The 14170-nt window shown below is 38.3% G+C and overlaps 1 protein-coding gene across 1 annotated transcript; it reads right to left on the reverse strand.

The window, feature by feature from the left end:
• Positions 1-3776: 3776 nt before the first annotated feature.
• nkl.2 (NK-lysin tandem duplicate 2) lies at positions 3777-6882 on the reverse strand. The gene is given in 6 exon segments (XM_087290116.1): positions 3777-3859; positions 3862-3910; positions 3998-4155; positions 4487-4585; positions 6539-6603; positions 6763-6882. Coding segments are annotated over 6 exon segments (444 nt in total). The 5' UTR covers positions 6806-6882; the 3' UTR covers positions 3777-3829.
• Between the last annotated feature and the right edge of the window lie 7288 nt (positions 6883-14170).

The raw sequence follows: 14170 nt of genomic DNA on the forward strand, positions 1-14170 counted from the left end.
AAAACACTACACACAATACCCCATGATGACAATGTGAAAAAAGAAATTGTTACAAATTAATTCTAAATAAAAAACCTGAAAAATCAAATGTACATCAGTGTTCACAGCCTTTGCCATGACGCTCTGAATTGAGCTCAGCGAAATTCTATTTCCACTGTTTCCATTCTTGAAATGCTTCAGCAGCTTAATTGGAGTTCACCTGTGGTCAATTCAGATGATTGGACATGATTTGAAAAGGCATACACCTGTCTAGGGCCCAGGGTTGATAGTGCATGTCAAAGCACAAACCAACCATGAAGACAAGGGAATTGTCTCTAGACCTCTAAGACAGGATTGTCTCCAGGCGCAAGGTTGGGGAAGGGTACAGAAAAGTTTCTGCTGCTCTGAAAGTTCTAATGAGCACAGTGGCCTCCATCATCCGTAAGTGGAAGATGTTTAGAACCACCAGGACTCTTCCTAGAGCTGGCCGGCCATCTAAGCTGAGTGATCGGGGGAGAAGGGCCTCAGTCAGGGAGGTGATCAATAACCCGATGGTCACTCTGTCTGAGCTCCAGCGTTCTTCTGTGGAGAGAGGAGATCCTTACAGAATGACAACCATCTGTGCAGCAATCCACCAATCAGGCCTGTATGACAGAGTGGCCAGATGGAAGACACTCCTCGCCTGGAATTTGCCAAATGGCATCTGAAGGACTCTGACCATAAGAAACTAAATTCTCTAGTCTGATGAGACTGAATGAAAGCTGCTTCAGAGTGCTCTTGACCTTAGACTGGGGTGACAGTTCATCTTCCAGCAGGACAATGACCCAAAGCACACCGCCAAAATATCAATGGAGTGGCTTCACAGCAACTCTGTCAATGTCCTTGAGTGGCCCAGCCAGAGCCCAGACCTAAATCCTATTGAACATCTCTGGAGAGATCTGAAAATGGCTGTACACCGTTGCTTCCCATACAAGCAGATAGAGCTTGAGAAGTGCTGCAAAGAGGAATGGGAAAAAAATTTCCAAAGACAGGTGTGCCAAGCTTGTGGCATCATATTCAAAAAGACTTGAGGCTGTAATTGCTGCCAAAGGTGCATCAACAAAGTATTGAGCAAAAGCTGTGAATACTTCTGTACATCTGATTTTTCAGGGTTTTTATTTTGAATAAATTTGCAACAGTTTCAAAAACTCTTCTTACACATTGTCATTATGGGGTATTGTGTGTAGAATTGAGGAAATAAATTAATTTAGTCCGATTTGGAATAAGGCTGTAACATAAACAAATGTGGAAAAAGTGAAGCTCTATGAATACTTTCTGGATGCATTGTACATGTTATTATAGAAACATGGAACCTGTCAATCAATTTGGTGGACAGGGAAAACCGCACTTCTACGTCACTTTGTTGTGGGCCTCAAAATCACTGCTATTTGAGTCCTGTTTTAACGTCAGGAAATAAAAATAAAAAAGACTTGTTAAGTTTTTATCACTCTAATATGACAGTGGACACACTATACATACAGACAGTTCTGTCCAAACAGCTTACAAAAGTTAATTATTGCATAATAGGTCTCCTTTAAGACAGATTTATACACACTTATATTTTCAGACTATATATTTTTATGGTTTTGAATTCCTAGACTGCATGGCGTTTGCAAAAAAACGAATTCCATATACTATAATTCAAAATGTCATATAAGATTCAGTTTTATAAAATTACACTTGTCAATAACCAATGTGCACCATTAAAATTCACATAGTTTTGTCATATTTGTAGCTCCATACATGGTCAGTTGTTTAAAATTATTTGGCGATGCAATAAAAAAATTCAAAAGGTGATTTCATGTATTCTATAACTCAGCTAATATGAGAAAAACATGACAAGGGAGGAAATGGCTTGTGTGGTTAATCAAAATCTCAATTAATTATTTAAATGGCATCAATACATTTCATAATTGCTCCTTTAATGCATCTAGTTTAGCATCTGATGGAAGTTATTACGCTAGTTTTGTGGCAAAAGGGCTGATGATAAGTGTGATGTGTGTGGAAATGTAGTATAAATTCACACATTCGTGTTAGATGGTCTCAGAAGGTACCACACAGGAAGTGTCATACTCAAGTTTCCTTCGTTTTTCTCGACTTTACAATGCAGTTAAGTTTAATACTTACTTGAGAGAGAGAAAAATATCTGTCAGCACTTAATGCACAAGTTTTATTTCAAGTTACAATTTCCAGAAACCATTCATGGGCTATTTTGCACTTTAAAGTGTTGCTATTACACTTTTTTTCTTTTCTTTTTTACAAGATGTGTATACAAGGTGTTAGGCATATTATGAGATGTATGTTCCCTGAAGAAAAGAGCGAAAGAGGGTTCAGAAACAGTGCTTACTGATAAAGTGAATATTTCCTTTAGGAGTGTATTTATAACTTGTATAACTTTATAACAATTTTTTTGCATGTTTAAACAATAAAATGCTATACCAAAAGTAGTTGAAAAGAGTAAAAGCAAGGTAAGTTTGTGTGAAACTCATCTCTGTGTCCTGGTAGTTTTGTGGTTAGCCACAAGAAGCCTTCATTCAGCTGAAGCTACAACCAAATGTCACGCACAGCTGACTGAATTACGGCAGACTGAACTACTGTTTATTCTCTTAAGTCTAGACTTTTCAAAACATACTTTTATATGGAGCCAGATCAGTCTCAAAAATAATATATTTGCAAAATAAAATTCATAGATTCACAACAGAATTCGGCGAGGCAGTGGCGCAGTAGGTAGTGCTGTCGCCTCACAGCAAGGTCGCTGGGTCGCTGGTTCGAACCTCGGCTCAGTTGGCGTTTCTGTGTGGAGTTTGCATGTTCTCCCTGCCTTCGCGTGGGTTTTCTCCGGGTGCTCCGGTTTCCCCCACAGTCCAAATACATGCGGTACAGGTGAATTGGGTAGGCTAAATTGTCCGTGTGTGTGAATGTGTGTGTAGATGTTTCCCAGAGATAGGTTGCGGCTGGAAGGGCTTCCGCTGTGTAAAAACTTGCTGGATAAGTTGGCGGTTCATTCCGCTGTGGCGAATGAATGAATAACAGAATTCACATTCACAAAATCAAATTCGTAAATAGAAAACACGATTCAAAAATACACAAATCCAATTCATAAATTCAAAACATGATTCATAAACATGTAAATTCAATTCATAAATTCAAAACATGATTAGAAAATACACAAATCCAATTTGTAAATTTAAAACACGAATTATAAACGCACAAATCCAATTCGTAAATTGAAAACACAATTCATAAACATGTAAATTCTTTTCGGAAATTTAAAACATGATTCATATGCAAATCCAGTTCATTTAGTGGAAATATAAGTTTGATTAATTTTTAACATTTTTACTGATGAATTCACAAATTTTGTTTACAAATTGGATGTTTGTAAATGTGATTTGTGCATGTATGAATTTCATTGTGTAAATATAATACTTTGAGACTAATCTGGCTCCATATTTTTAAACCTATTTGTTTTATTGCATTTTTTTTATCCTAAAAGCATTTGTATTTGTTTTTAAATATTATTTGTAAGTCGCTGAGAAAGCAATGCACTCTTCTTAAATACAAAAAGCAATGATCTAGTTTGAGATTCTTTGCAGATTTGATTGTGCGTTTTATGTAAACCATTAGTCTGGGTAGTTAAAAAAGACACAACGTGCAGCATATAGTTCTGACCTGAGATAGAAAGCTCTTTACATTTAGAAAGCTCAGAACAATGATTTAAGAAAATAATAATAACAAAAGAAAACACACAAAGCAGATTTTTATACAGTCATATATTTAATGAGCTTTCACTGTAGTTCATATGCTTCATTCACATCTTTTTATTCTCATTCACAGCTTGCTATAAGCCTGCTCATGAATAAAAATGAACTCTTTAATGGGTGGTTCAGATCTAGAACAAACAAAATGCAAAATATTAAAATCTCCTCAGTTAATTCAATGTGTTGCCATAAACAATGAGCATTTCTGTGGTACTTACTTGCAGGCGTGCACTTTAGTACAGATGGTGTTTGGTCCGTCGTCGTTCATCAGCTCGTCGATCAGAGTGTGTATGTGCTTCTGAATAAATTTCTTGCACTGACTTTTCAGCACTACAGCTTTATTACAGATGTTCATCAGATTGTTTTTGATTTCATCCTGAGGGAAAAGATGTGTTTTAGTCAAGGCCACTGTTAACAGTTTCCTGTAGAATCTATGGTAACTCACTGATAGCAGGATGTTGTAAATCAGTTAAAGCAAAGATACTGTATTTACATGTTCAGCACCAGTTATCTTGCTCTATTATGTATTTTGTATATCTTTGCTGTAAAATATACAGTAGTTTTCAAAATGCAGCTAAAATACAGTACTGCATAACCGTCTTACAGTAAATTACAGTTTATATTACAGTTAAATATTGTATAGATCACAAAAAATCCTTAACAGTGCATGGTCAGTTCAATAACGTGGTATTAATAATGACACTCACCGGCGTTGACTTAGTGGAAAGTCTCTTCTTCACCTGATTCATGATGTATTTACATATTGTGCATTTACCGGGAAACTTCTGCTTTACCATGTTGTCTTCCTGAAAACACACCAAACCGATATGAATCATCAAACAATAAGTATACATCAGATTATCCAGCACAATTGCTCTACAATCTCTCGATTAACTCAAGAAGACAATACAGAGACTATGAACAAGAGTTAGCTAGTTATTTATACCTCTTAATTGCATAAAGAAACCAGCTAAAAGGGAATGCACACTTGTATATTATTGTTTTTTAATAATATTCTTCATGTGACATTAATATAAAACCCCTTCTGTTCTTTACTAATATTCTTAAAGGGATAGTTCACCCAAAACTGAAAAATCTGTCATCATTAACTCGTTGTTTGACTCGTTTGAGTTTCTTTCTTTTGTTAAACACAAAAGAGGAAATTTTGAAAAATGTTGGGCATCTGTAAGCATTGACTTTCATAGTGTGAAAAACAAACACCATTGATGTCAATGATTACAGGTTTCCAGCATTTTTCTAAATATCTTCTTTTGTGTTCAACAGAAGATAGAAACTCAAACAGGTATCACTGATGAGTAAATGATGACAGAAGGAAAGTCATAAAGCTATGGTTCCACATGTGGGTGAGTAAATGGTGGGTACATTTTCATTGGGTGAGCTGTCCCTTTAAATAAAACTTTATACATCATGGAAAGTGTTTTTCATTCATTCATTTTCATCAGATTAGTGTCTATTTCAGAGGTCGCCACAGCAGAATGAACCACCAACTATTCCAGCATATGTTTTATGCAGTGGATGCCGTTCTAGCTGCAACCGAGTGCTGAAAAACACCCATACACTCTTGCATTCACTCACACTCATACACTACAGCAAATTTAGTTTATTCAATTCATCTATAGTGCATGTCTTTTGGACTGTGGGGGAAAATGGAGGAAACCAATGGGAACACGGGGAGAACACGCAAACTCCATACATACATGCCAACTGACTCAGCCGAACCTTTGCCCTTTTTGCTGTGAGGCGAAAATGCCAACCACCGAGCCACTGTGCTGCCAGTTTTGTTTTTCCTGAATCGTTTTAGTTGGATGTTTGTCTAAAGATTTAAAAATATAATAGCTATTTCACACAATTTTAGATGTAACCATCTTTCCCATTGACTTTGGATAAAAGCATTGCTAAATGAAGAAAAGTAAACATTCTTATTGTGTTCCAAATTAAATATTAAAATGGGATGTTTCCTTAACGTTCGTAATAGCAAGAAAACATTTAAAAACAAAACATAACAGATGTTTCCGGGAATAATTCAAAAATAATATTGCAATATAAAATCATGCATAAAAACTTTTTTTGCTCTTTATATATATATATATATATATATATATATATATATATATATATATATATATATATACGTATGACGTCAAGCATCCATGCATCAAGAAAAGTCATTATTTTAAAGTATACACTTAAAGTGATAGTTCACCCACTATCTAAAATTCTCACCTTTCACTTGAGTTTCTTCTATTGAACAAGTTGGTATTATCGGTATAAATTATATATTATATACCATCTGAGATCTTTGAAGACACTTAATACACAAATACGCTTCACTGAACATGTATTACTATTACATGTAAATATTATTCATTTTGAAACAACATTATATACTGTATAACGGCCGATTAACTACGTTTATATAAATATCTAACGGTTTATGTACTGCAAACCCTCTAAATAAGTGATGTACACCTTTTGTGGAGCTGGATAGCTTTGGATTGATAATTGTTGTGAAAATCACTATGCAAGTAAACTTGAATTAAATAAAATATTTTTAGATGCTGGTCGGCACCCATTTTCTTCCTACAATGGAAGTTGATGGGTGCCAGCAACCAACATTCTTCTAGGCATCTTCTTTTGTGTTCAAATGAAGAAAGAAACTCATAAAGATTTACACATTATGGAGAATAAATAAATCAATTTTTTTTTTTCTCCCTTTAACAAACTTTACTAATGCTTACAGGAGTTTCTTCAAGTTCATCCTCAGCAGAGTCCACTTCACGAACCTCCCAGTGAGCTGCAGAGACTACAAACAAATTCACAGTTATTAATAACAAGGTAAAGCAAGTGAATCTTCATGCAGAATATCCAAAGCTTTGATATTCAGTCAGAAACAGTTCAACAAACAGCTCTCATCATAATACACAATTCACACTGGGTTAGAACTGAATTAGTGATGTTTTACCTGCATATATGAGCAAGCCGACCAGAAAGATGTTTCGGAGCATCTTAGCAGACGATTTCTGACCGAATTGAAGAAGAAACTTTCAGACTCTGAAGCTCAGTGGTCCTCTGAAGCCTTTGAAGCTCATCTTATAAAGGCTCTGCGTTCACCGCAAGTGAGCATCTCTTTCCAACCACAAACCACAGGAGGTGTTAGAAGGTGCAACAAAAAATAACGGAGATGCTTTTGTTATATATTCTGATAAAAGATTCATGACACTACTTTTGTTCTTTAAAGCATTTTTCAAGAAATCACACTTAGCTGATAATCAATAAAGCGTATTTGGCATGCTGTCCAGGGAGAGAGCCCTGAGCTCGTAATATCCTCGAGCCTGGGGTTCCCTCCCGTTAGAAAAGAGTTCAAGCTCAGGTAGGTCTCGAGAACTCCCCTGCTTGTCGCCGTGTGAGAAGTGTAAACTATAAGGTTGTCTTAGGTGATAATTTGGTTTAGTCGATTGCTAAGGTTTTGTTTTTGGACTGTGGGAGAAAACTGGGGAACCCAGGGAAAACCCACGCGAACATGAGAAGAACATGTAAACTCCGAACAGAAACACCGACCAGCCCGATAGGAGGTTTGACCAGTGGTGCTCTTGCTGTGAGGCAACAGTGCTAGCCACTGGGCCACCGTATCGCCCAATCGGAAAAAAGGGGTGGGAGTAGTGGTGGAGTGGGGGAGGATAGTTTGGGGGGGGGGGGGGGGGTAACTGGAGTGAAAAACTCTGGTTATTTAAAATGCTTCCTTAATCATCTAATAGGGCTAATTACGGAGCTAATGAGGAGCCAGCCGTGTTGATCATAAGCACGTGATCCTCTCTAAATTAGTTTATGAATAGACCACACAAGTTATACTTACAAGTTTATACATTACCCATATAGAAATCTAATATACAGTATGACAATATATGCAAATTACATTCAGTATTTGACATACAGTACAAGTCCATATTTAAATGTCACATGTATAAATTGTCATACAGTTGTGTGAAATAGTGTTTGCCCCCTGATTTATTATTTTTTTTTTTGCATATTTGTCACACTTGAACATTTCAGATCATCAAACTAATTTAAATATTAGTCAACACAAATCATGTAGTTTTTATGAAGGTTTTTATTATTAAGGGATAACATAAAACAAAACTACATACCCCTGAGTAAAAAAAAAAAAAAGTACAAATAAACTGTATATACAACTCCAAGTCATTCTACTTTGGCTCTCGGCGAAAGCGGTCACATTTTTTTCCTCTCTCACCCGTATTTCTTCTGGCTGGCTCCTTTTGTCTTATTCTATCTCTGAGGCTCTCCTTGCCCTGCTTTCCAAACAATCAGAAATTATAGATTTAATCATCTGGTTTCTGAACACAATTGACACCATCTTTTTGACGAGAAGCCTGGGTCCGGGGGAACCCAACTGTCCTGCAGGAACGTTTGCTGCTGGATACATCATGGACGGGTGGGAGAAGTAGCACATTGTTTGTCTGGCTGCTTTGTCCCCGGAGGATAATGAAGACGTCTATTTATTTGGAACTTTGATAACAGGATTTCTGCTGATAGGCTTAGGTGGGGCCCTGGGGTATTGATGATTAATAAAAGCCCACCAAGCTGGCCAGCTGGATTTAAATGGTGGTAAGCAGGGCTGTTAGCACCCAGACTGTGGTTATGGACCGCAAATTGGAAAGCTTTGTGGAGAAACTAGCGGCAACAAGATTTGGACAGACCTGAAGACCAGTGACAGACATTCGATATCTGTAAAATTGGCATATATTGACCCAAATTTGAAAACCTTTTTCTCTTTCGGCTTCCCTGCAACACTCCTGCCAGAAAGCCTCAGCTGGAGACAAACAACTTGATACAACAAGAAACGCTCTGAAGTCCTGCTCCCTGTCAAGGACACCTGTTGAGACTCTACAGGCTTCCAATTTCGGGGTCCAATTTCGCTACATGTAAAAGTGTATGTGACAAATAAAGGCTTTTTCATCATCATCATCAGAAAAAGTTGGGACAGTATGGAAAACGCAAATAATAAAAAAAGAAGTGATTTCTAAATTTACTTTACTATACATTGCAGACAATACAACAGCACATTATTTAAAGAGCCCATATTATACATGAAATAGGGTCATATCTTGGTTGTAAGGGTCTCCAACAACAGTCTAATATGCATGCAAGGTCAAAAAACACTTTCATGGTCTTATAATCTGCATTTATTTTTACCTAATTATCCCAGCGACTCCCGTATGAATCGTCCAGTGATTCATTTGTTCCCAAACCCCTCCTTAGCACGAAGCTAATCTGCGCTGATTGGACCAATGACAGTCTGTTGCGATTGGTCGACTGCCTTCAGTCAGAGAGTGAAATGCTCAACAGCTTATCAGCAATATAAAAGTAATCACAGTTCATACACGCTCGATAGTGTAGGCGTGGATTTTAGCTGCCAGTGGGTCAATGTAAATACAGACTATGGACTTGAAAATACCGACGACTAACTATTTTATTGAGCAAAAACTCCAAAAACAGTTGAGGAGATCTCCTAGCTTCTCACTCTGCTCTTTTCACAGACACACACACACACATATTGCACAAACACACACACGCACTTAACCCTGCTCCGGAAGACAACGCGCGCACACACACACACACACACACACACACACACACACACACACCTCCGGACGACAGCGCGTGCACACGCACACACAGACACACACACTACTCCTCGTCCACGGAGCTCCATTAACAAAGCAGCACGCGTCGCGTTTTTAACGTGACTTTGCACGCGATAAGAGAATATAGCCAGTTAACCTGATACAGTACACGCGGTTACAAGTAACAAATCACAACTAAATACATTTGCAAGCTAGAGTCAACGAGGCAACTTTAATCGCACGTACTTACACTTAAGAAATGGAGGAAGAAACTCATCCTGACGTCCAGCAGTAAGTTACTCTTTACTGATCCTTCCTTTAACAAACGCCGATGAAGTATTATTTGTAGCATGTAGTTTGCAGAAGTTTCCAGTAGTTTCCAACTGCTTGACTATAATGCTGAGGTTTCATCTTTGGGTAGAGACTCAATATATCCATCTGCAGTGTGACTTCAATCGACCGGCATGTTTGTGTGTGTGTTTGTGGGTGTGTGTGTGTGTGTGTCTGGGTTTCTGCGTCAGAGGGCGGGGCCTCAGGTTTCAAATCTCCCGGGTTTGCGCATGCACGTGAATAACTTGGTTTCGTTCGTACGTCATGGCGAAACACCTAATGAATCGGTATCAAGGCGACTTGTTTGAAGCACTATGAGTCGACTCTTTTATAGATGAATCAACAGTTTTAAATACTGTACACTAACAGATTTAAGCCTTAGCTGGATACTTCACTTCACTTAGAGCTGTGTTAAACACTACATGGAGGTGAATTTTCAAAAACCCATAATATGGGCTCTTTAATGTGTTCCTCATGATTTTTATTTTTAAAATAAACACGTGTTCCAGTTTTGGTTCTTGCAAGAACCAAAAAAAAAAGTTGTAACATTAAATAAAGTTGTAACAGTTAAACATTTACCACTTTGTAGTGTTGCCATTCCTTTTCACAACACTTAAAAGTCGTTTAGGGACTGAAGATACCAAGTGATGAAGTGCTTCAGGTGTAATTTCATTCTATTCTTCCTGAAAACAAGTCTTAGGGTTGGCAACAGTACGGGGTCTTTGTTGTCACATTTTGTGCTTCAAAATGCTCCACATGTTCTCTATTGGATACAGCTTGGGACTTCAGACAGGCCAAAATTTTATTGCGCCAAACAGAAAATGTAAAAGGTGTAGGGTATAAAAATAACATTTTTGGAGGATATTGTATAAACTCCCTTGTATTTATCTCTTAATATATACAGTTAAAACCAAAAGTTTACATACACAGTAAAAGGCACATAACCATTTTAAAAAAAAGTTGTTAATGTTTGTCACACAACCAGCGACCGCTTTCCAGACATCGCTGGTTGTCACACGAACTTCAAGACTACACTTCCGCATTTCCCAGGACTACATTTTCATACATGCACTGCTCCCAGACACCCATGCTCATTCATCTAGCTTGATTGCACACACCAGCTGAACCTTGTCATAGTCTGATAGCACACCATACATACCGCTGGCAACGGGGCTTGCGACCCACTTTCCACAGCCAGCTCACAAGATGGCCGCTCCCAGTCAGCCAGCTCACAAGATGGCTTCCTGTTTCTGCTCCTGAAAGGCCATCTCCAGAGCTGAGCTTTCCGAACGGCCGCCGCCTGAGCTTCCCAAACAGCCGCTGCCTGAGCTTCCCGAACGGCCGCCGCCTGAGCTTACTGAACGGTCACAGCTCCTCGCCCTGTCGGCATCAACCAGACTCCTCGCCTTGCCAGTCCCAGCCCGGCTCCTCGCCCTGTCGGCGTCATCCAGACTCATCGCCTTGCCGATCCCAGCACGGCAACTCGCCATGTCGGCTTCCTACAAGCCTCCAGCCCTGTCGGCTCCTCGCAGTACTCCAGGTCATTCGCTGACACACGATCCAGGTCCACTGCAGCTCCACTCTCCGGGTCTTCCGCAGCTCCACTCTCCAGGCCCTCCGTTGCTCCACGCCTCAGGTACGCCCCAGCTGCATGGTCCTGGCCCTCCATCCCTCCCCCTGTTCCACCTCCGCTCCGCCTCCCGCCTGAACAGTAGTGGAGTGTCTGGAATCCACTCTAGAGGGGGGGCTATGTCACACAACCAGCGATTGCTTTCCAGAGATCGCTGGTTCTCACACGAACTACACTTCTCAAGACTACACTTCCGCATTTCCCAGGACTACATTTTCATACATGCACTGCTCCCAGACACCCATGCTCATTCCTCTAGCTTGATTGCACTCGCCAGCTGAACCTTGTCATAGTCTGATAGCACACCATACTTAAGCCACATATTCACGCTTCCAGGTGGCCGAGACTTGTTCGCCCATAGTGACATTACAACGCGTTTCCTCCTTGTCTTGTTTCTCCGTGTCTCGATCCTAGCCTTGTTTACCCTAGTTATCCTGTTTAGCCACCAGCCTTACGACCTATTGCCTGCACTTTGTTTACGACTCTGGATTTGTCTACACATACCTGTTTGTACCTGATTTGACCATTGCTTGCTTGACGACATTGAATAAACCTGCATATTGGATCTTACCTTCTGTTGTGAGTGTCACTCCCCCCAGTCGTTACAATGTTAATGTGACTAAACTTTTTCTCTTTTAGGTAAGTTAGGATTATCAAATTTGTTTCTGTTCTGCTTAACAGCAGAATAATGAGAGAGAGAGAGAGATTTTATAACTTTTCTTGAAAGTCAAGTTTACATACAATAAGATTATTATGCTTCTGAAAAAGCTCAGATGATGGTGTCAAGGGTTTGGAAGTTTCTAATTGACTAATTTACAACATTTGAGTTAATTGGAGGCACAACTGTAGAATAGTATTTAAGGTAAACTTCAAACACACTGCTTCCTTGTATGACAGCATGGGAAAATCAACAAGCCAGAATCAACAAAAAAGCCAGAATACAATTTGCTAAATGACACTGGGAAAAATATTTTTTGGAGACATGTCATGTGCTCTAATGGAACTAAGATTGAACTGTTTGGCCATAATGACCAGTGTTACATTTGGAGGACAAAGGGGAAAGCTTACAAGCCTAGAAACACCATCCCAACTGTGAAGTATGGGGGCGGCAGCATCATGTTGTGGGGCTGTTTTGCTGCTGGAGGAACTGGTCCACTTCACAGCATAGATGGCATCATGAAGAAAGAACATAATGTAGAAATATTGAAGCAACATCTCAAGACATCAGCCAGGAAATTAAAACTTGGTCACAAATGGGTCTTCCAAACAGACCATGACCCTAAGCATAAAGCCAAATTAGTTAAAATGTGCTTTAAGGACAACAGAGTGAATGTTTTGAAGTGGCCATCACAAAGCCCTGATCTCAATCCTATAGAAAATTTGTGGGCAGAGTTGAAAAAGCTTGTGCGAGCAAGACAAATCTGACTCAGTCACACCAATTCTGTCAGGAGGAATAGGCCAAAATTTCTTCAAACTATTGTGAGAAGCTTGTGAAAGGATACCCAAAACGTTTGAACAAAGTTATACAGTTTAAAAGCAAAGCTAAAAAAAAATGAAAAATTAAGGAAATGTGTGTAAACTTTTGACTGTCTAGAAATTAATAAACAAGTCTCAAAAAAAAAAAATCTCTCATTATTCTGGCATTTAGCAAATGTAAATGATCTAGGTCAGTGGTCCTCAAACTTTTTTCATCAAGTACCACCTCAGAAAATAATTGTCTCTCCAAGTACCACCATAATGAGCAGTATTGAAATACAGTTGCGTAGTAAGCCCAGTAAAGCAGCTACAGTTATGCACAATTCAAAAACATGGCAGATTAATTCCTATTATTAAGAATATTTATTATTGTCAACCCATGTAAACACAAATAGTCTGAACGTTAACACTGTACTGTGCTTACGTAAAAAATAAAATAAAATAAAAACGTCAACATTTAAATTAAAATGTGCTTAAGATAAAAAAAAAAAGTGCTGTACTTAAATGTAAAGTATTAACATATAGTAGCCAATTCATCAGCATCTGAAAATGTTGTCTGGACCTCAGAAATATAGGTTATATGTAATATATTGAATATTAATATCTGCCATATTCATAAATAAATATTTTTTGATAAATTTTGAAACATATGTAGCATGTACATATTACATATTTGATTCCTCTGCGTACCACTAGAAGGAAGCCTGCGTACCACTAGTCGTACACGTACCACAGTTTGAGAACCTCTGATCTAGGTAATCCTAAAGGACCTAAAATAGTAAACGTTTAGTATGATTTACCATCAGACATTAAAAAAAATGGTATGTTCCTTTATTTAGAGTGTATGTAAACTTCATGGTTCAACTGTAGGTTGGATTTACTAAATTGTTAAAGTTAAGTCAACTATTTGCTTTAAAGACAACAAGCTTACTGACTTTTGACTGACTTTTTAAGGATATTTATGTCGTGACAGAGACAGGTCTGAAGATCTTGAACAGGATGGATGTAAATTAAATACACTTACATAAACACTGTGTAGTTAATGTATTAAATGTTGATGAAATCCATAGATTTTTTTTTGGCAGATTTGATTGTATGGTTTATGAAAATCATTAGTCTGGGTTGTTATAAAAGATACAACTTGCAGCCTACAGTTCTGACAGATTGAAAACTATTTACAAATATGAGGCTCAGAATAATGTAAAAACATAATAATAACACAAGAAAAAACACACAATAGATTGCTATGTAGTCATATATTTAATGAGCTTTGACTTTGACATTTAATGCAT

The sequence above is a fragment of the Danio rerio genome, chromosome 17 (genome assembly GCF_052040795.2).
Source record: "Danio rerio strain M-AB ecotype USA chromosome 17, GRCz13ab, whole genome shotgun sequence".
NCBI lineage: Eukaryota > Metazoa > Chordata > Actinopteri > Cypriniformes > Danionidae > Danio > Danio rerio.